The following is a 23,832-nucleotide window of genomic DNA, read 5'->3' as shown; positions in this document are numbered from 1 at the left end:
ATAATAAACATCTTTTCTCAATATGCATTGATTTGGTGCTATTCCGACTTCCGACTGAAGATTTCAAGTTTGGCATTTTATATCATATACTTAATGACCGCAACATATCCTGCCAAATGAACCTTTGTCTCACTATACATTCACTGCCTGATCCTATTTCTGCATGTCAAAACTAGTTTGTATGTTATAAATGCACTACGAGCAGCTGGCTGCATGTTCTGAAAGCATTCTGTTTGAAATGTGGTGCCTAGTGTCTATCTTTCTCCATCCTCCAGATTTCATTTAAACCAAGGGGGGAGAAAAAGCAACAACCAGACTAATCATGGTGTTCAACAGAGTGTGAAGATCGACAGTCATTTCCTTAAAGTACAATAAACCACTGCCATTGCAAATTAACCATTGCTGTTTTTACACACAGTTGGCTGCTATTAAACCGCTCAGGGTAGCTGAAAGAAAATAATATAAAGAAATACATCTTTTGTACCAAAATCCCCTGATGAAAAATAACCCCCACCCCCCCACCCACCCCCAAGCTTTCCTCCGAATTAAGACAGATTGGAAAATATGCCTTCTGATAAACACCAAAAAGCTTCTGGCTTCTCGGTTTTGCAATCTGTAAAACTACCAGCTTTATCACTAGTAAAAAATGTGATTGAAGTAGAATTTGAAAGTGGGGCTAGCAAGTCTCTTTCCTGCTGTTCCTTTCCCTTGAGGAAGATGTCCACAGCATTTTGCTAACTTTGAATTTAAAATACAGGTTAAAATGCAGGTGATCTTCTAGAAGGCAGCTAACAACTACATTGAATGTACAGTAGTTAAACAATTTAACTGAATGGCCCAGCCTCACTATTTTTAACTCTTTTAATGCTTTTTTTGTACTTTGCTTTTTGTTTTTTTATAAAACCAGGGTGAGTTTGCAGGCAGTTCTGGAAGTGACAGGTTTTGATATCATGTGTGAGCAGTGCTATGACCATACAAGCATTTTAGCTGAGGTGCAATTGTAGAGCATGTGTTACATACCCCAGGCCAGTCTCACATTGTAATGGAAAAGTGAGTGGAGAAAGAGGTTCTTTCCTCTTGGGATCTTGGACTCTCAAGTCTAGTTAGGATGAATGGTTTTCACTCACAATGTGAACTCCAGTTGTATAATACTGTACATCATAATAAGTTGAGTCTTTTATGTAACTTGAAACTTTTAATGGCTGTTAATGATCAAAAAGGCTCAATTCCCTCTCTTTTTATTCTTTATTCATTTTTTTTTGCCTATTTTGTTAAGCTGTTTTGAAAAAAAAAAATTAAGCTGAAATCTGAGTAATAAGGTGACCAATTGGGGGTTCCCTTTGACAACACGAGTTAAATGCATCCAGATTCTGACTTGGTTTGTTTCACCCGGTGTATCTGCTGCAGCTACGCGGACACACATTTCATGCAAATAAACAGGAAGACAGACAGGCTCCTGCTTCACATAAATATTCACACACGCCTGCACGCATACATCAACAAGCAGACAAGGACACTTCGTATTACATTTCTCTTTAAATAAAGTCAACACTTCTGCTGTTACATAATACAGTAATATAAATATTACATACAAAGGAAGATATTAGCTGCCTGGCGAAGACAGGAAGCGAAGCAACTGGGCTCATCAAGGATGCTTATATCACCATTCTACTCTGGAGGTCATATCAAAGAGAATTCCTCTCCAGCTTAAACCCATCTTTTTTAAACAGATCTCGGGCTGATCTCATTTAATGCACTCATGTAAAGGTTCTCAGTCATTATTTGTGCTGTATCACATTTCAAAAGCACTCCAGAGAATCCCTGGGAACTGATGAATCTTATTTCTTATGTATACCTATTCTATATTCACTCAGAAGGAAAGTGCATTGTGTGCTGAACCATGAATTATAAAAATTGATCCCTTTGTTATGTTGGTTTGTATTAAATTGAGATATGCTATTCGTCTGCTTTGTGTTGCCAGGCTCAACCTCCCTGTGTCAGTTTGCATTTAGCTGCTTGAGCATATTAATGTTTAGCCAGTGCTTATGATGTTTTTGCCAAGAGCACTCCTGTAGCAATATGCACCAGACTTCTCTTTGTGGCAATTACTTCAAAAAGTTGTCTTTTTAACTAACTTTTGATGCCTGTGGCTTTCAGATTCTACTGTGCTATTTCCATTTTGTATTTTTTTTTTGCTATTCTAATTTTAGTTTTTTTTAGAGTAAATATACTGATGCACAATCAGAACGCAAACGATTTATTCAGAAGCTCACTGGGCACATACATAATGTTATTTACATTTTAAATAGTGAGAAGATAGGAATTGTTCATTGTTTGAGAAGCATTATTCCTTGGGATAACAAAAACCTGAGCTCAAGTCATTTGATTTTTGTAAAAATGCCAGTTACTTAGTATTTGGTAGTTGAGTCAAGTTTTAATTGCAAAAATTAGTTCATCAAGAATCTGCTTAAATTGCCAAAAAAACATGATTTTAATTAATGCAAGAACAATGGAAGATAAGACCATGCCTTGCGTAAGTAATGAAGAGCTTTCAGTTGGATTGAAGTAGCCTGTCTGTGAGAGACATTGCCCAGGGAATGAGATGTTCTGCTTCAGCAATCAGCAGACTAGTCCAGAGAAATTGGATACCGGCTCTGAGAGGGGCTGACCATGTTCTGGAAGGCAGAGTGTCACCACTCTGGCCCAGGGCCATCACATCTGTCTGCGTGATCTTTTCCAGACCAAGGTAGCTACAACGTGAGAAATTCCAGGCCGAAATAACTTCCGCATCAAGAGAATGACTGTAGATCTCCATCAGCATTGAAATGATCTGAGTTTGTTCGGCAGTGTTGTGACGCTCGAGCTCACAATCGGCAACCAGGGGCATGGAGGAAGAGTGATGTCTTCTCCAGGAATCTCCAATAAAACAAGAACTCTTGTAGTGCAGATTTAGGGCACTAATTCTTGGCAAATCCCTTGAGCCAAATGTTTTTCTGTTGCTACAAGAAGAGAAACCATCTGTGTCCAGAAGTGTCAATTTTCCATAAGTGCATGACCACTGCGTGCTAGGATTACAATAGCACAGTTTCAAAAGTCCTGCCATTGTCAGTTTTTTCTCCTAATACCGTCAGAACGTCTGTGGGACGCAGTTGCCAATGCCTTCAATGGAAGACAGTCAGGACCAGCCAGCCCTGTCTACAGTGGCACAGAATGGGTGGCAGAGTGTCCCACAGCAGTCTGTCCAGAGGCTGATCAGGTCTATGTGTCAGCATTGCCAGGGTGGTGTTAATGCTTAGGATGGTCATGCCCAATACTACTTAATTGCAATGTTTTCAATTTGACAGTTGGTCACATTCCACGATTAAATACATTAGCACTGAATGATTCTTTTTTATGCGTATTACTATCAGTAGTAGTAATATTTTTTTAAATGCTTAATCATTTCCCTGATTAGAAATCCTAGATTTGCTCCCAGTCTGCCCCTAATGAAGCTGCATTTTGTGACACTTTGACGCTGATGGAATTGTCTTCTCACATCAATCTGTGCTTGTCACATTCTTTCAAGAACTGGATATACAGCATATTTTAACCCTTGCTCAGCAATTCCTTAACCTCCACAGGGCATTAACTGTGTCAGCTGTATGTTACAGTTCATTTTTTTTCTTCCCTTCCAACTTACCAGATTGCTGACAATATATTGCAACTATTACCAGATTTAGTGACTCACTAAATTTAGGAAACATTCCTTAATTAACTTTTTTAATTCAAAAGTTAATTGTGTTTTTTATTAAAATAGTTTCTAGATTCTAGATAACTCTGTAAGATATGAATTTTAACTTTGCCCCTACTCAGTTTAAGAACCTGTTGTGTTTCATGAAATATTTCCTACTTGACAGGCAAAGGACATATGAAATTGCTTTAAAATTCATAAACAAAGGCAACATGATGTCTGTAGAACTATATCTGACATGGACAATCTTATAGATAAGTTGTGTTTGACGTTTTCAATTAATAGCATATGTATGTAGGCTAACAAGTGTTGTAGGTACCTCTAAATCTATAATTGTTCCTCTGCTGCATCTTCAGGACACAAAACTGTCACTTACTTATTCAAGACAGGGAGAATTCACAAGCAGCTTGCTTCAGGGCACAATTATTGGTGCCAAAAGCTCTCTCGATGTATTTTATTTACTGGAGTGATATCTGTGCAGTTGTGACAGCTAACAATGTCTTATAGATGTTATTTCCTCTTGTATTATTATAATGCCTTTTTACCAGTATTATGTTAGCTTTTCTATTAAATGAGATTCAGATCTGAAAGACAATGAAAGCTAGATGTTTATTAAATTTAAGAGAGTAAAAAAATGTGCTGCAACCATTTTAATAATAATAATTGCTTACACTTATATAGAGCTTTTCTGGACACTTCACTGAAACGCTTTACAGGTAATGGGGACTCCCCTCCACCACCACCAGTGTGCAGCCCCACCTGGATTATGCGATTATGCGACCACCAGCTATAATGCGCCAGAACGCTCACCACACATCAGCTATCAGTGGGGAGGAGAGCAGAGTAATGAAGCCACTTCAGAGATGGGGATTATTAGGAGGGCATGATTGGTAAGGGCCAATGGGAAATTTGTCCAGGACGCCGGGGTTACACCCCTACTCTTTTCGAGAAACGCCCTGGGATTTTTAATGACCACAGAGAGTCAGGACCTTGGTTTTACGTCTCATCCGAAGGACGGCGCCTGTTTACAGTATAGTGTCCCCATCACTATACTGGGGCATTAGGACCCACATAGACCGCAGGGTGAGCGCCCCCTGCTGGCCCCACTAACACCTCTTCAAGCAGCAACCTTAGTTTTTCCCAGGAGGTCTCCCATCCAGGTACTGACCAGGCTCACACCTGCTGAGCTTCAGTGGGCTGCCAGCTGTGAGTTGCAGGGTGATATGGCTGCATGGCAAACTCTGTAGCTAGTGCCCCCCTTGTGTTCTGGAGAAGGGAATACATTGTTTAACACAGTGACCAAAGGGCTATGAGATATTTTACTAGCAGTAGCTTGTAAATCAAAGACAATTCCCTATGTTTCTGCATAGTTTGAAGAGTATTGGTTGTTTGTGCCTGAGGAAATGGGTAGTATTTAAAGATTATCAGAGAGGAAAACCCCCTGCTTGTAAGAATATATTAATCAAAATAAGTTGGCCTTATTTTACAACGTGCCGAACTTTTAAATGGGAAAAGTTTTTTTTTTAATTCTGATAATGTTCTTTAATTACACACATATAAGGTTTATATCAATCTAATGGAGTAATTATTAGTCCTGACTGGAATTGCTTGATGGGGATAAAGATTAAAAAAACATCAAAAATGTGTGAATGAATTAGGTGTTACCTAATCAAAGTTTTCCCGGGCTATTACAGTCTTTCGTTCTTGGCAGACAGTCCGAGCCCGACTCGGTGGTGAAGCCGTCCCTCGCAAGAGCTGTCCCTTCCTGGTAACCCTGTGCTCAGCCCGTAGACAGCGGCCTGTTTCAGGCTTCACGCCAGGGCTGACAGGCACATGGAGAGGCGCACCCTGGTGGCTGATGCCCCTCGGGGGGGTCCTGCAGGGCAGTGCTGAGTGGGCCGGGGCCGCTCTCAAATTCCCCTCTTCCCTTGGCAGGGCCTGATGGGATTGGTCCATCCCCAACAGGTCCCATTAAGAGCAAAAAAAAAAGCGCCACTTGTATTTTTCCAACATTGTGGGTGGCCATCGTTTTTTCCTACCCCATGTTGAAGAAGATTCATCCTTATTGTTCGCAAAAGGTTGCGGAGAGCCTGCTGAGGTGGTGAACCGCTGTCCCGAATCGAGACGCGCACGGGCCCTGACCATGACCTGTGTCTCTGTGGCTCCCAGGAAGAGTAAAGCCAGTGGCGCACTCTCCTGCTGCCACTTTGAGGGCCATGTGCAGCCATGCCCACTGAATCGTCAGGCAGCAGCTTGACAGTGCAAGGAGATACCTGTGCTGTGTGAGATAAAGGCAGCAGGAAGGAGCTGGTCATTGTTCATAGTGTATCTCATTACCCGACACTGCTCACACTTCTCCCCTTCAGAAGTGCTGCCACCTTAATGAGAGCTTTTTGAAGTAGTTAATTTCAGCATTTCATCAATAATAGTGAACTATTTTTGTGGTATTAACATGTTTTCTCTTCATTCTATCAGTTGCTGTACAGTTTAAGGGCCAGTGTCATTAGTTCAGAGGCTGAGAAGTTTTCTTTTGGTGGAGTACATCTGGAAATTCCCTTTGGGCTCAGCAGAGTGATTAAAATGGATGGATCTCAAAGTACAGTGTGCATATCAAGTCAATTCCTCCTCCGGGCAAAATAGAGCTACAAAGACTTTAAAGCTACGCAAAACTTTAAAGCTAGAAATAAGCAATTATGTCCTTCACTCTTTGCTATTGTATATCATTTCTGAGGGAAACACTGACAATGTGACACTTAAGGTAATGTTTCACTTACTGAGTTTGTTTTACAATATTTACTGGAACCCCAGCTTCATATTCCCCCAGAATATTAATGAACTGCCTTGCCATTCTGTGTCCGTTTTAGAGCAGGAGATTAATCCCAATCCATACAGTATATAAAGAGAAAGTTCAAACCTGTAAAATATTAAGGAAAGTCAGGCTAACAATACATTTAATCAGTGCATTAGCTCTAAGATATATGTTTCAAAGTACTCTAAGTAACAGAAGTAATGCAGGCAAAAATATTTTTTAAAATTTTAATATCTTTATTATTTATTATTCTATTTTCTAAACCAGTACCTTTCATGTGAGTGTTTCTCTCCCCCCTTGAAAAAAAAATGTTCCGCCCGCTTTTGCAAATGTGCAGAGTGCAGGTTGGGGTCTGCGGGCACGGGTTCGAGGTTGGGTCGTGTCGCTGGCCGGCTGTGACTGGGAGCCCCCCAGGTGGTGGCGCTCTTGGCTGTGCACCTGCGAGGGGGGGGTGGCCTGGGCTCTCCTGGCCCTCGGCGACGCAGCTGCCCCCCTCAAGGCCCCAGCCTCGAACCCAGGGGCGCCTTCTGAGGTGTCGAAAGACCCCCCTGTTCTCCCCTGAGGGGCCACGGAGTTCAGAACCGTCAGCCGGGACCAGGAGCGTACGCGGTGGGCTTTTCCAGTTTTACCCCCCCCCAGCAAGCCAGCCCTGTGCAGCTGCTCCCTGCCCCAGCCCGGTGGGCGTCTTGAGCACTCGGTCACCCTTCCCCTCTGCTCCTTCGCAGGTCATCCACATCACGGGCCGCCTGCGCATCCGCCTGTCCCTGACCCACGGGCGGACGGTGCCCAATCAGATCATGGGAATGGTGGTGGTGGCCCACGCCCTGCCTCCGCCAACAATCAACGAAGTCCGGATCGACTGCCAGATGTTCGTCACCCGCGTGAACATGGACCTCAATATTGTTTACTGTGAAAATAGGTGAGGAGCCCGCAGGCGGTGGATTGACCTCTCTGTTAACTGCATGATCCCAGGCTCCTCCTGCCAGATACTTTCAGTTGCCGGGTCCTCTCGTAGGGGGGAGGGGTTCTTACTGTTCATTTTAGAAGCTAAGCCCCTACGAGCCCCTCGCACTGTGTACCCATGAAGGCCAGTACAAGGCATTGGCTGTTTGTGATTGACATCTCTGTGCACTGTTCAGTCCCATATTCCATCATCCTATATATTGTTTCCTTTTATCCTTTAACTGCATTTTATTATTGAATAACAGAATAGAAGGACACCATGTAAGATATAAGGTCATTACTTCGTCACAGGCTATTACAAGTAAATACAAATATAAATTAAACTCTGGTGAGCTAATATTAAAACTAAACCCTCGTTTTCACAAAGTACAGCAGAAATGGAGGGTGACACTAAATTACACATTGTAAACTCAGTAAAACAAGAAGTCTTTTAAACAAGCTTTGAAAATGTCAGCATCTACGGAATCCCTAATGGATTCTGGCAGCAAGTTCCACAGCCTGGTCTTCAGCACAGTAAGACGGCCTGCATCAGCAGATCTAAGGTCAAGAGTTTGACTAAGCTCATATCTCAAGCCCTTAAGATAATCTGGAGCTAGAGCATTCAGTGACCAACTTCATTTTGCCACGAAGTTCATTCTGTAACTCCTGATTCACTGCTGGCATCCCCATAAGAATTTAGATTTTCACTGAGCTGAACCTTACTGAACAGATCTAAAACCTTTAATATTTGAAAATATATTTTATATTTGAATAACAGTGACCCCAGTCGGCAAGGTATTTCAGGCATGCTGCATTCTTTTGTGGAAGCAAATCATTCAGACAGGTTCATGTAAAAACTCCACAAAGGGTTAACTGCAGTTCATGGAGATGCTTTGCTTTCAGGCTTTTGAGGTCATCAGCATGTTTCATCCTTTGTGTATTCAGATCTCATTTTTAATTCCACTGCAGCAAGATGTTCTGCTTGGTGGGATTGTTCCCTTAAAAGTTTTTTGTCTGAATTGCATGAACCTTCTCCAGCACTGCACACTCAAAAAACAACATAGCATTGTTTTTTTATTTGGCATGGATCTCAGTCCAACAGAGAAGTGTGATTTTCTATTTTTCTGGAGTCCTTCTTGAAATGCCTTATTCCTATCAAACATAACTGGTTATCACAAATGTAAAATAGGCTTTTTTTCATGCAAACTGGAAAGAAAGCTCGCATCAGTTTTGCTGCATGTTTAAAAACAGCAGGGAAATGAGCCACTATCTGGCAGAGATCTTTTAATTCGGGCATTTTCAGGGCTTTGTCAATAGCAGCATTGATCAGAAGTGCTACACAGGGAACATGCTGTAGCTTTGGAAACACTGCAGTTAAGTCTTTTGCCAGCCTCTGCATGTAATGTGCCTGTGCCATCACCACAGCGAGCAAATTCCCCCTTTTCACACTATACTGATCCAGAGCTTCCTGTACAGTTAGAAACGGAGGAATGCTGCATTGCAGGCCAGTAAGACATCGCTTTGCAATAAGAATGATGATAATTGCATTTGAAGAGGGTCCTAAAAAATCTGCCAGAATGGTCACAGCTGGTTGGCCTGTAATTTTAGGTGTTTCATCCACAATCAAAGAAAAGTCGCAGCCTTCCACTTCAGTCTTGTTCCACATGATGCTTGAAAGCTTTGGGAAGGTATTAATGCATCACCTGGTCGAGCTCCAGGCAGGTTCTAGATGCAAGTACATGTTTGTGCAATGTGGAATAATTGTTGAATAATTGTTTCTTGGTTTCCAAACTCCATTTTCCATCATCTACACACTACAAGTTTGGTGTCGTCTTTGCATTATTTTTTTTTGCACTTTTAACCTCCATTTCCGATGTGAATTGATTTACTGGCTTTTGGTTTCCCACCCACACTTTTATTACTTTAAATAGAGCCAATCTCCCACTGCTGTAGCCCAGCAGTGCCCATTTTAAGAGGACATTGTGATGATGATCAGTCAGGCTACTTGTTTAAGTATCTTAACTGTTACTGCGAACAGTGCAGTAAGCACAGTTACATTTTAGACTTTAAACTTTAGACGTTTTAAAAAGGCTGTGTGCAAGGTAAGATTGAAGTGTCACCACGAGAAGGGAGGAGGTATTATGAATACCAAGGGCCAATAAACAATTTGATTATGGATAAACCGTAATGTTTAGGACCCAGCAGTCATTAAAGAGGATTGTAATCACTATGTATATTTAAAACATTACTGTTTAATATAATGACATTTTATAAAATTTTATTATTGACATTTTTATTACTAAACAGTTCTGGACTTTAAAGATGCCTTTCTCATCTTTAAATTGTGATGTTTATCAAGAGATACCGATTTAAATCTTAAGCAGGCAGACCTAATTATATGAAAATTAGAAGTCAAGTTTTATTGTATCCCCCATGTGGATTTCAAAGTATAAAGCCTTGTGTTCACTCATTTAAAGTACACTGATTGGTATAATTCAGGTGGGTAGCTGCATCAGCATGCGTAGGCTGCAAAGGAACAAGTAATAGGTTTATTCCATGCTGAAAAGAGAAGAAAGAAAACACAACGTTTCGGCCATGGAGCCTTCTTCAGGTGTGAGTCATGGTGTTCTTCATGTTAAAATGTATACATACCACTGATTGGTTTGTGTATATTTTAACATGAGTATTTATTAAAAGAGGGTTGTGTGATTTCAAAGCATGCTCCTCCAAAGAAAAGATTTGTTGATATTCTATTTGTGTTTTAATTCAGCTCTGCACTTTTAACATCCGATTTTTACTTTCAGGTTTATTTCATGCATGGAAGTGCTAACTACCAAAGCTCACATTTGCGGTTATCCCATTAAAGCCAACCTGTATCTTTGATCTGAGAGGTCATGATTGTACTGAACTCCTGCTTTCCAGGAGATCACTCATAGGCAGTGATTCCCAGGGATTCCGCAAGCTTCATCTGTCTTCAGTCCCCTGACTGGTCAGTTCCCGGTAAGGGGATTTTAAAAATCTCAAATTGTTTTTGGTTATGAATTACAGTCTCACTCTTCCTGTTACAGGATTAGTGACTACATGGATCTGACTCCGGTAGACATTGTGGGGAAGAGATGCTATCACTTCATCCATGCTGAAGATGTGGAAGGAATCAGACACAGCCATTTAGACTGTGAGTGCAGCAATGTATTTCTACTGTCTGTTTCTGGGAAAGCTTTCTTTACCCCCATGTCTTGATTAACTGTATTGTTTTTTTTTTAAACAAAACACTTATTACACCCTAGGAACTGATCTTGTTGAAAGAGTGAAAGAGTGGTGCTACATGTGAAAAGCAAATTTAATAGGCTGCCAAAGAGAGATCTGAAGAGCATCAAATATTAAAGCCCTACTTGTAGCAGTTACAATATTCCCATGAATTCGCCGTTCTGAAAGATGAAAAATCTACAGGACTGTTAACTCTTTGCTGATTGGATTTGCAAATCTTTGACAGGCCTCGGCTGACCTAAAATATATGTTTTTTATACTTGGGCACCAATTTCAATATCTGAACAGGGCTGAATATAACTGCATGATGATTAAAACTGAATATACGGTTTTGTGATGTAGGAATCCTTATTGTCTATTTAAAGATTTCCAGTGCTCTAAAATATAAAAATATAAATATTTTAGCCTATAGAATTTGTGTTTTACGGATGTACAGTAGTTTATTCTTAGTTGAACTCTGAATTACATATATGTTGGTGCTACAGGAATCTTAAAAGTTGGGCAGTAACAGGAGGTTTTGCTCTGGTCGTAGTACTAAAGTAAACCATTATAAATTTCAGTTTATGAGGTGTTTGTTGTAAAGAAAGATGTCCTTAGGGCACTGCAGAATTTTGCAATCTGATTAGATATTGGAGTCCAACTGAATTATAAAGCAATTACTGCAGTGCATTGCTGTTCTTTCACCTTAGAAAGTCAGGACATTAGGTCCATTAGCCCTTGATTTAATGCAATTAAAACTATTCACATGACATACTGATATTTCAGAGGAAATAAATAAGCAAATATTTACCAATAAACACTTTATATGTGTACTGGTAGAATGATGGACAGCTAGTTGTAACAGGAGATGAAGTGCATAACATTAGGATAACTCAAAAAAAGAAGGCAATTTAAAAAAAAAGGAAAAGACATTGTTTCCATTCACATATGGAGTCACATCTAGACTAGTGCACAGTTGTCATAAATGTATACACATTTATAATATGGAATACATCTTAAAAATGATCTATTTGGAATAATCCAAGATTTAAAAAAAACAATTGTTTTTATTGAATGGTATCAGTCCCTGTGGTTTTAGACACTAGTCCTTTTCATCGATATCTGTTCATGGAGTTTCTTAAGCAACAAGAGTCAAATCCCCAGTAATGCCCTGTACATTTTGAAAAACTGAAAGGCTTTACTTCCTTGTACTTTGTTATTCATGTGTGAATATACATTCAGATTTTGTCCCCTCCTAATTTCTTCACCATGTACGAACTGAACTAACAATGCTGCAGTCTCTATATTATCCTGCACTTCAGTCATCAGCGGTGTTGTTTTTGTGCTAAAACGCAGCAGCAAACTCAAAGCATTGTAAACCTCAGCCTTTCAGTGCGGAGGGGCGACAGTGCATCACAATTAGGGTTCCCAGCTATCCTGTATTATATGGGACAGCCCGTATTTTCATCAAAATCCCTTTTTGATGGATCCCTTTTGTCCTGCATTTCAACTTGGCAGAGCTGTGCATTTTATTATTCCATACGCAAGCATGAATAATTAATATGTGTGAATCGAACTAGTGGCTCACTTTGACCGCAGCGCTGTTCCAGTGTTACAGTGTTGCAGCCAGTGGGAGGTTGCTGGGAACCATCTGGGCATTGCCCTGGACTCAATGGGAGGACTTTTAGCTTTGGTTGCACAACGAATGTGACTCCAGGAGCTTCGAAATGCTCACATGCCCAAACATAGAAAAAAATGAAAGCCTATGTTGCTGTAGAAGAAAATACAGAGAGTCATCATTAAGCTTGAGTTACGCACAGAACTGTACAGATTTCTTCAGGGCCACAGAGCAGGATAAGTAGATGAGTGCTGCACAAAACCTTCCTGGCATACCTAACCTAGAATAAGTACTGTGCTATGGAAGGAAGACAATTACTGCACAATAGCTTTCAATAATGTTACTACATTGTTTCCCTAATATATAAATAATGTGAACTCAGATACTTGAGAGGAGATGTAGTGTGGTGATTCTACAAAAACTATTTGTAAGCAAAATGTCAACAAGCCTAGCTACAATATTAAATAATATTTTATAAACCACAGCAGCTTTCATAGGACATGAGCTTTAGAACTGCCAGAGACAGAGAAATTTAGAGAATTGATCCAGACAACAAGAAAATTGTGATAGAGTACTTAAAATAGTATCCTGCTATGTAGTGTATTTTTGTCAGGGCCAATACAGGGGCCTTTTCTAGGTTTCCATATTATTGTTGACTTGAAACACGATGTACAGGTAAACAAAGAACCCTGCATCTCCTATTTTTTGTGTAGAATATTTGTTTTTGTAGAACGCACAAGCCTGAAGCTTCGCTTTAGAAAATCTGCAGGTAAACCATTCAGAAAGCAGTGCCCAATTCCAAAAATCCATGTGCTGTAAATTCTGTCTAGAAATTATTCCGAAACCCATTACCTGGGCTTTATTCAGTCCCACTTCATTTTATTAAAATGGGTGACCGCAGAGCTCAAGCGCAACATCCACACCTCAATAGCAAGCGCTTCCCTTGCTCAGGCCCGTAATAAAATTATTTAGAACATTCCAGTACGTTTTGACTACCTGTTTGTTTCATAAAAGGGTTGGCTTCACTGTAATATCGCAGTTGACAGCAAGGACTGTTCTGTAGAGCCATTTCCTGGGCACAAATGACTTGTTTTTATATTTGTTCCGTAACCCTGAAGAGTGCTTGTCTGGTTTGGGTAAAGGGAATATGAAAGGTAGACACCATTATGGATGGGATCCAAGTGATTAAAACAAACTGAAGGACGGGTTGCTGTTTCGAGAGTGAGGCCACCCTACAGGCATGCCTCAGGCCTGAGGGGAAGAACCGCAGATTAAAGAGACGGTATTCCTTTTAATGGTTCCAAAGGCAGGAGAGATTTAAAAAAAACGGTGGAAGGGGCTTCATTAGCAGTAAATCAATAAGAGTGCGCAGCTCGTGATTGATTTAATTGCAAGTAGGCAAAAGGGGTTAAAAAATACGGCTTACCTATGAAGGCGGGTGAAAATGCACTGCAGATCGGGGAATGTGCATGTAGAGGGTACAGCCAGGTAGGGTCTGGCGAGAGAACGAGTGAAAAGACGAAGCACTGAAAGTGGAGCTCTGAAGAACAGGGGCTGGAGAGGTTAAGGCTTTTTTCAACACTGCATCCAGGTTGAAGGAATATAGCCAGGCCAGCATGTATTGAGCTGCTCTGGGATTTAACCCAAACAGCAGTGACTTTCAACTGCAGCACTCCTTCAGTATGTGCCACTGCTGCGTAGATCTCCGTAGAGAAAATAGCGTGCAAGTTCACTTTTGCTTTATAACACAAAAGATAAATTGGAACAGATAGCAGTTTTGTATTACATTTGAAGTTTTTGTTGTCTGCATTAATTGTGTATAGAAGTATGTTTCGCTACAGCTCATGTTTTTTTTTAAATAATATAATCACTTATTCTCATCCAAAATGTTTTAGGCAGGCACAGCAGGCAAATAAAAATGTGAAAAGTTGATTGTTGCATGCTTTTAGGATGAGAACAGAACTATAGTATCTGCATTCTCATAGCAGTGTCCTTTATTATTAAAATCCATTTTCAGTAGAAAAACTCTGCTTTTCTGACTTGATATTTGAGATTATAACTGGGATTGTAATCATCCACTTTTTCATTATGACACAGCCAATAATTGTTCTGTCATAAAGGGATGAGTAAACTAATATCGCACGGCTTTTTTGCTGTAATGTTCCCTTGTTATTTTTGGTAATATGGCAGATAGTATTTTTAATTACTGCTTTCCAAACGTCATGGGATTAGAAATGGTATTGAATTAGTCGTCTGGAGTTTGAATTTTCACAGTGGGCCAAGTGGCAATATTGTCTGTCAGAAGCAACATCAGTAAGACACTCTCATTGTTGAGTGCAGGTATGCCACTCCAGACCCCAGAGACTTCACTGCAAGCAATACAGGAGCCTTCAATAAAAATGACTAATCAAAACTAATGGTGTAGGCGGACCCCAAAAAGGATTGATTTTGTTACCATTCCCCTTGTTTACTTATTTGCACATTTATTTATATTCAGGCAACAAATGTAGAGAACTGGTCAGTTTTTTGTGATGTACGGGATAGTTTAAACAATGCCATTAGTCTGTAATAGATTTTAATTACTTGGCTTTTTATATATAAATCACTCTCCTCATAGAACGCTTCTATATAAAGCCCTATTTGTAGCTATAATTAAACCAAGAATATGAATTTACTACCTCTTTTAGATTCTGACTGTTTCTGTTTTAGAGCAAGATGATTAATGCAAATACATATTGGTTGAGATAACCATTTAGCAGCTAATTTAGCCAAATTTATTGCAGCAGTTAGAGGCTCTTCGTTTTAGCAAATGCAGACAAGGACATAACATCCACCAGCCTTGTGCAAACACACAGCGCCCTCTGCTGGCTGTAGGTGCTAATGGTGCCTTGAAAGCGAGATTCTGTAGCTCTGTAAATAGCAGTAATGACATCTATATGTTATATGTGAGTCTTTCTGAAAAATTGTTTGTGTCAGAAATGAACATTTACCTGATTGACTACTTCTACTTATAGATAATACTCCACTAACTGTGAACCAAAGCAGAAGAGAAGAATATGCTGGTGAAATAAAAAAAGAGAGCCCCCAGAACAATTATTTTATCATGTGCCTTGTACAGACGCTTTCATTGAAGGTCACCTTCTTGATTTTAAAACATGTGTGAGGTTGTGAGTTGTTCCGCGGACGTGTTCTGCCAGCTTCAGTTCCGAAACAGATGTCCAGTGTGACATGCCTGTTATCTGCCGCCGCCTCACGAGGTGTTGGTTTGAACTCTTCCAGTGATGAATAAGGGCCAGTGCGTGACCAAGTATTACAGATGGATCCAGAAAAATGGAGGGTACATCTGGATCCAGTCCAGCGCCACCATCGCCATCAACGCCAAGAATGCCAACGAGAAGAACATCATCTGGGTCAACTATGTGCTCAGGTGGGATGGTAACTCCTTTGCTCCTTCCGATGCCATTAAGCCAGGGGTTCCCAGCTCTGGTCCTGGTGACCCACACACTTTGTTCCAGCCGAGCCCTCAGTCACACAACCCAGTCCTTCACTGACTTAATCAAGTTAAGATTCATCAGACGTATTCCCAGCTCTTAAACATGGTGCAGCTTTGGCCATTGTATTTCACAATGGAAGTAAAAGCCCAAACTTGTGATGGGGAAACGAAATGCAAACCATTGCTGCTCGGGGGGTTCATTCATTCAGTTTGCAGTAGGGCTGCCGTGACTGTGATAAAGAAAAGCTTTGCAAATAATATTAACAGAACCAACATCCCTTGTGTAAGTGATCTTGCATTATCCCTTATCATTAAACTTATCGGAAATAGATCAAGAGTTTATTTCAGCCACGCAGAACCCCACTCTTCATTTCCTCTGCCTTGAGAAATGGGCCGGACTTTGCCGGCTCTTTTTTCCTAAGATTGTCAAACGGAGAATCCTCCGGGGCAGCAAGCACTCATGTGGATTTGACTGCAAGTCTTGTTACAGAAAAGCCAAAACATTGTTTTGTACCTGTCCGCTTGAAACGTGGGATTTTTAAGGTCCAAAATAAAGGTGTGTTGGGTATAGATAGATAAGACTTTATTGATCCCGAAGGTAAATTAATTAAGGAATATAGGGTATGAAGGAATATAGAGCAAGGGGACACTGATGGATCTGGTTTGACCCTTTTTATCTTTCCTGTTTTTCGACCTCGCTGGTCGTGCAGTAACCCAGAGTACAAGGACACTCCGATGGACATCGCGCAGCTTCCCAACCTCCCAGAGAAGGCTTCCGAGTCCTCCGAGACCTCCGACTCCGACTCGGACTCCAAGGAGAACTCGGGTACGGTGGCGCCGCGGGGCTCCGCGCCCAGTGCTCTGCGCTGCCTGCCCGGGCCTCGTCGGCTCTCCCCGGGCGTCATTATTTGGCAGAAAAACAAAACGGCCCAATAAATAATTGAGGAGGATATGAATATCAAATCAGATTACTCCAAAACCTTAGTGATCGTACAGGAGGTCACCGCTCTTTAGCTGAAATAGCATCAGTTATTAATAATACATTAAATAATGAGAGGGGGGGGGAACAGAGAGGAATGCGGGATTATTGGGTTATGAATAAATGATCGTGTGGGTAAAGTGCCAAAGCTCTCCCCTGGGCTCGGCCATCCACTCCTGGCACCTCTGCCAGCCGCGGACCTCACCAGCTGGGCCAGGACACAGGCTGCTCTCCCCAGACTGACCTCCCCCAGACGACCAGAGTCTGCCTGCTCCCCACGAAGACCAAGGTCACCGCAGCGCAGAGGGCCCCGAGACAATTAGCGATTGCGCCAGCAAGAAATTAAATATTAAGATGAATATCAGCGCTGCGGAGGAAAAGTCATGCTTCTTCCCACCCTGACAAAATCTGTACACATCCCGAACGACGCAAAAGCGTTTTAGTGGCCATTAAGCGTTGCGTTAATTATGAGGGTCGCCCGGTAAGTAATGCCCCACGTTCTTTTAAAAAAATGAATACCCACCAGAAAATGATGAAACTTTGGTGCTGTAAGATTTAATTTAGAAAGTTAAGTGTGACCGATAAATCCACTGATCGTATGAGCAAATCTGACTTTCTTCCATTCATTTTGACTGAGAAAAAAAAAATAATGTGGCATTGTGTCCTGGTTCCACATTTGTATAATAACGGATCAGACTTCATCCCTGAAGTTTCTGCCGTTTTTACTCATCCTTTCCTTTTCAAGGTTGAAAACAGTGTCCTCACTAGACATTTATTGTACATTTATTCCTCTTACTGTGGGATCCCGTCCACACCTACGCATTTCATTGTTCGGTTTATCTGTTGCTCTCCTGTATCACGGGATCTGGTTTTGTGCGTTCTCGGGTGACGAAGCCTTTGCTCAGGCCTCGCAGCGCTCGCTGTGTCAGTCTTGTGCTCGGACGCATTGAGAGCGTCTTCTCTCTCTCTCTCTCTCTGGCTGCAGAGGACAACGAGAACTCCAAGTCTGACGGGAAGGGCAACCAGTCGGAGAACAGCGAGGACCCCGAGTCGGACAGCAAGAAGCAGCCGGGGAACCCGTCGGACAACGAGATGAATTGCAACGAGGACGGCAACAGCTCCAGCAACCAGGAGAGCCAGGACAGCGAGGACAGCTTCGAGCCCTCGGACTACGAGAGCAGCAAGGCGGCGGAGGAGGACGGCTTCGGCGCGCTGGACTCCATGCACATCAAGGTGGAGCGGTATGCCGAGGGCGAGGCGGAGCTGCGGCTGCCGGGCCGCGAGTCGGTGACCTCGGACAGCGCCAAGGACTCGGACAGCGCAGGGGAGGCCAGCACCCCGTCTTCCAGCAAACACCAGAAGAGGAAGAAGAGGAGGAAAAAGCAAAAGGGAGGCAGCGTGACCAGACGCAGGCTGTCCAGCACGTCGAGCCCCAGCGGGCTGGACCCAGCCATAGTGGACCAGCCTCAGCTGCTCTCCTCACCAAACAGTGCCTCAGTGCTCAAAATCAAGACTGAAATCTCAGAGCCTATCAACTTTGACAATGACAGCAGTATCTGGAACTACCCTCCCAACCGGGAGATCTCAAGGAACGAATCCCCCTACAGTATGACCAAACCCCCCAGCTCCGATCACTTCCCCTCCCCGCAAGCCAGCAGCAGCAGCAGTTTACAAGTCGCCATTCCCGACTCCGTGCTCACCCCCCCCGGGGCCGAGAGCTCCGGCAGCCGCAAGACTCAGTTCGGCGGCGGCGCCACGTCTGCCTCCAGCGCGGCCAGCCTGCCCCCGGTGTCCTCCTCAGACCCCCTCTCGCCCCCCCTCTCCGCCTCCCCGCGGGACAAGCAACAGGGAACTCCAAGCACTTCCAGCTCTTTGCTGTACACCGGCGACCTGGAAGCTCTCCAGAGGTTACAGGCCGGCAACGTGGTGCTCCCTCTGGTTCACAGGGTAACCGGGACCCTCGCCGCCACCAGCACTGCTGCCCAGCGGGTCTACACCACCGGCACCATCCGCTACGCCCCGGCTGAAGTCACCTTAGCGATGCAGGGCAACCTGCTGCCCAACACCCACGCGGTTAACTTTGTGGACGTCAACAGCTCCGGTTTCGGGATCGACCCCAAGACTCCCATGGAGATGCTGTACCACCACGTCCACCGCCTCAACATGTCGGGACCGTTCGGGGCGGCCGTGAGCGCCGCCAGCCTGACCCAAATGCCTGCAGGGAATGTCTTCACGACGGCGGAGGGCCTGTTCTCCACCCTTCCATTTCCTGTCTATAGCAACGGAATTCACACCACACAGACTCTGGAGCGGAAAGAAGACTAGAACAAAATACCGAGACCATATTACTGTGTTCACTGTCAAAGACTCTGAGGCATAAGACTGTGTTTGATTTGGGAATAAAAAACTTAATTCTAGCACTTTGAATCTGAGCAAGTGAGCTCATGTTATGGAAATGAATGGTCCCCATGTCTTTCTCTCTCTCTCTCTGTGTATCTTTCATTATCTTTCTCTCTGTTGAACTAAAACAGATTATTCTTTATTGTAAAGAGTTAACTTTTTTGCCTTCAGAGAGTCAAGAATACCTGATGCCTGCTCTTTCGTCTTCTAAGATGTGCTTTTATTTTAAGTCTTTGCATCTTTATGAAGATGTCTTCAGTTTGTCTTAAAGGTAATGGTTAAGATAATTTCAGTACGTAAAACCTCAAGGTTTTTAATTCATAACTTGATGTGATCAAGGTTGAAGGAGACAAACAGAGAAAGTGTACCCTGCTTGAATAAGTTAAACCGAAAGGGAATTTTGTTGCTGTTTCTCATTTGTGGAGAGCACTACAGAATTTATGCAGTGTTTCGTCTTTTTATATAACTCACAGTTTGCTTACTTACAAACAACACATTTGAAGTATTTTGGCCCATGATTAGAATGTTGCTAACCTGTGCACAGAATGTCAAAAGAAAGTACAAAGTGCTTTTGGAACAGGTTATTAAGATATTTACATTTACATTTCCTCTTAAAAACATGGTGCTACCATTTAGTAACATTCAAACAACAGGCTGGAGTAGACGTCTTGTTGAAGAAGTATATATATGAATAAAAAATGGAAGATTTTATACTGGGTATCTAGTTTGTCACTGCAGCCTCTCCGTTAGAATAGATAAGGAACTCTTTCATTTTCATGTGCTGCAGGACAGGAAATTCTTACCTCCAAGCTAACAAAAATAGCCTCACATTAACCTTTCTCTTGGGTCAGTCAGCTGTTTTGAAGTGTACGAAAGCTCAATTAAATTGAGCTCAGGAACAGAACTTGAGCAGGTTTATTTTATTTTTCTCTTTAATGATAATCTCAGTATAACTGAGGCTAATTCGCAACATTAACTTTAAAATATTTTTTTTACAAATATTTAACTTTAATCAATCACCGTTTAAATGTTTGGTTTTGGTCTCATTTTTTACATTGAGAATCCTTTATCTGTGACCTCTGGCTTTTAGCTTTCTTTTTTGCATTGATTTGACATTCAGAATTGGACGCATTGTGATAAAAAAAAAAATCACGGATTGGTCAATGAGATTGTAATAGGTACGTGCAATTCAAAACAAGAAGTCATGCGTTTTGGGAAAAAAAAAAGTTCACATTCCTAGTTTTTTCTCTCTCTGTTGCCAAAAAGTAAATATCACGGTTCGGTGTTGAAAACACTGTGATTGTTGTTTAAAAAAAAAAAAAAAAATTCTAAAAAAATATATGATTCTTCCACTTCATCTTTTGGCAGCCGTTCATCAAAGGCGTCTATTAACAAAGTGAGATCCGTAATGTGTACAACGTGTAAGTGTCCTTGGCTGTCAGTCTCATTGCAATTTCAGTGTGTGTTACTATATGCAGTATATACGGAGCTGATGTAGCTGTTTTGTCCCTTGTCTTCTCTGTGCTTTATCTAGTCTGGGGGGCTAGTCCCACTCCTGCTGTCCTAGTGAAACAGTGATTCTTGGGGGTTAGTGGATTTTGTGTGGTGGCCTTCCTATGTAATGTCACCTTTTTTCTGCTTCCTCTTGTCTGTATTCTTTTGTTTCTGCTATTGCTTTGCTGTTGTGTAGTCTACAGACCTCGTTCTCTCAGAGATAAAAGACTCTTAACTAGTTCAAGGTTTCATGGAGCCATTTTTCCCCGCAGAGGAATTCTGGGTATGACTTCAGTTTCCTGCTTGCTACACATTTACACTTTAAATAAAAAAAAACAACAACAACAAGTAACGCTTAGATGTATGTAACAGACTGATACCATAAAGCCTCAGTTGTAAAAACATTCCCAGAGTCCCTTGTGCTTATCTTGTATGTATTGGGTGTATTTCATTGGTTTCCACTGAACCTGTTGAATTCAAGGACCCTGCAACACACTGGAAAAAAATATCATGAATATTCTTTAAAGACAAATACGATTTTAAAATTTCTTAATGAAATGAGACAAAACGTTTCACACTATAAATCTATTTTTATAGGTTTTTTGGATGCATGTTTACTAAGTTGACAGTTCGGTTTGCCCGATTTTGTTTGGTCCAGCAGCTTTGTCAGCATTAAGTGTTTTTAATGTTAGTCTGTCCAGCAAAGCGAAGGCAGGCAGATATCTGACATTTTGTTGGATCGGTCTTCTCCTTTACAAAGACGAGGACACAAGCAGCGAGCAGTCTCTGTGAAAGTGTGTTGTTTTGTTTTCTAACCCAGGTACTAAATCAATGCAAATAAACCTAACAGGGGCATTGGAAAGGATCCAGCAATTTAAGCCATCCACGGAAAGCAGGAGTTTAGTGTCCCTCTACAAGTGTCCTGGATTAATTGATTGTTGTGTTTTTGTACATAAAAAGGTGGGGCAGCTCAGGGGCAGCTCTAGACTAACACACTGTGGACAGCCCAGGAAATACACCCATATGTTACAACAGAACAGCAGAGGAGCTGTTTTAATGTTTCTGTGTTGTGTCAAAATAATTGCTGGTGATTTAAACTAACAAATAATCTCAGCTGCTGTCAAAATACATAGTGTTTAAAATTACAGTATGAAAAAAAAACACTTCATTACCTGTGAAGACTGTGTCTGTGTTTTTAACTATTTCTTGTACAATTATACAGAATCTTTTATGAGGAAATTGGTGCCAAGTAGCTGAATAATGGGGAAAGGGATTCTCTTAGTATCAATGTTAACAGTGTTACAAATTCTAAATACAAAAAAATTAAAATATTAAAAAGAGAAAACTATGGTACATTTTATTTTTTTGGGTTTTAAAACTTATAACTAACTGAAGCTAACTTTTGAGTGCCTGGCTTATTTTTTAAAACATCTTTTTTTCATTGACCATTGGATAATGCTGCAATTCAGAAATGTACATACTTCATTTACAACAGGGTTATTTTATACTTTTGTAGATTCTCATCAGTTCAAAGAAACATGTCATACATGGTTGTCTTTATGTAACTCGATTTTCTATCATCCAACAGGTACCATATTCATAATAAACTTCTCTTGGATTCGTTACTATCTGGCATCATTTCTTTTGCATTCGATCATCATGAATGAGTCCCACACTGCCGATGAACTCCCAGTTAATTTATTTTTTTGTTTATTTGTTTTGTTTTTTCAGTTTTTTCTTTCATTTTGAAATCTACCGTACTACAGCTGCTGTGCTTTAGAAATGTCAAAGAGCTGTTCTGCAGGTGGGTGCCTGCTTTCTCTCAAGTTTCACAAGAGCTCTCCTGGTCAGATGTGTAGAAGGAGATCGGAGAAGAAGGCATCGTTACCTGAGGGCTATGGGTCCACATCTCAGACAGACGCTGCTGTTTAACCCTTGAGCAAGCTGACTCTCCCAGATTGTTCAAGTACCGTGGCCGGCTGTTTTTATGAAATGTGTTCTCATTTCGTACATGGGTGCAAATGTATGTCGCTTTGGACGAAGGAGTCAGCCAAATAAGTTTTTATTTTTATTTTATTATTAGTGAGAAAATAGGTATTTGAAAGCAAACCTGGTTACTTTCTTCTGCCCAGGTAGAAAAAGAAAGTGGATTTGATAAACGCATTTAAAAAGAAGTGAGACCAGATGAGTGTAGACAGGCTGAGTTATTAACCCTTAGAGGACACTGCAGTAATTAACAGTCCTTTAAATCTTTAATCTCCTGTGATAAAGGTGCTGTACATGTACATATATATACTCGCAGGAGTCAAAGATCATTCCAATACACAGACGAAACAAAGTGAACTTATTCCAGAAATGAACATCCTCTGCACAGTAAGTCACTTCAACCTGTGGTCTCTTAGCTTTGAAAGGTGGCTGTAATAGCCCATGCATCTTTTATTCATGGCACTTTAAATTTTGAGAGGCCAGATTTTCAAAATCCCTGTAAATATCAGAAATACCGGACACCCTTTAGGCCATTCTTACATTTTCATGAATTACTTGTTTATTCATACTTAATGCATAGAACTATAGTTTCAGTTTCAATCTGAATCCTTCTAGTGTTAAGAGTTTATTTTAAAAAGGCTATTGAACTATTTAAGTGGTTATTTAAGTTTTCAATACTTATCACATGTGGCTATTGTTCTACAGTTTATTTAGGAGAACCGTTATATTTAAATACATGCTTTGTAAATAGAAATGGGCATAATATGTGTAGAAAGGAAATGTAACAGAATAACGCTGTAGGGAAATTCCCATATGTTCACAGTGAAGTCTCCATCCATGCCTGACATTTGTGGCAGACCAGCTGTGGTTGAAGAGAGATTTATGTAAATATTCACCCTAAACTTTGCTTGGTTTTGTTTTAAAGTCTGAAGTGTATTCCGCATAGTACACAATAGCTTATTTAATCAAAGTGGTTTTATATGCTAGAAATCTGTCTATAATCTATACACAATTATATTACAGTTGTTTTCCAAGCAGAACATTACTGAGTTCGTTTGTTTTGCATTATACACGTTCTTGGCCTTTTCTTACACTTGTACTTTAGGATACACGTCATAAAACAGAAGAATAGTCT

General features: G+C 41.3%; 1 protein-coding gene across 4 annotated transcripts in view; it reads left to right on the top strand.

The window, feature by feature from the left end:
- npas3 (neuronal PAS domain protein 3) overlaps positions 1–22,336 on the top strand; it is a 279,243-nt gene extending 256,907 nt beyond the window's left edge. For all 4 annotated transcript variants that reach the window (XM_088647618.1, XM_088647621.1, XM_088647619.1 and 1 more), the window contains 5 exons: positions 7,265–7,458; positions 10,550–10,656; positions 15,625–15,772; positions 16,549–16,664; positions 17,803–22,336. In XM_088647618.1, coding sequence (XP_088503744.1) covers positions 7,265–7,458; positions 10,550–10,656; positions 15,625–15,772; positions 16,549–16,664; positions 17,803–19,142 — 1,905 coding nt within the window. In that variant the 3' untranslated portion in view covers positions 19,143–22,336. The remainder of the gene's footprint in view (positions 1–7,264; positions 7,459–10,549; positions 10,657–15,624; positions 15,773–16,548; positions 16,665–17,802) is intronic.
- Positions 22,337–23,832: the final 1,496 nt, after the last annotated feature.

This window comes from Lepisosteus platostomus, chromosome 10, assembly GCF_059453375.1.
Source record: "Lepisosteus platostomus isolate fLepPlt1 chromosome 10, fLepPlt1.hap1, whole genome shotgun sequence".
NCBI lineage: Eukaryota > Metazoa > Chordata > Actinopteri > Semionotiformes > Lepisosteidae > Lepisosteus > Lepisosteus platostomus.
This window is presented reverse-complemented; position numbering and strand designations above follow the sequence as displayed.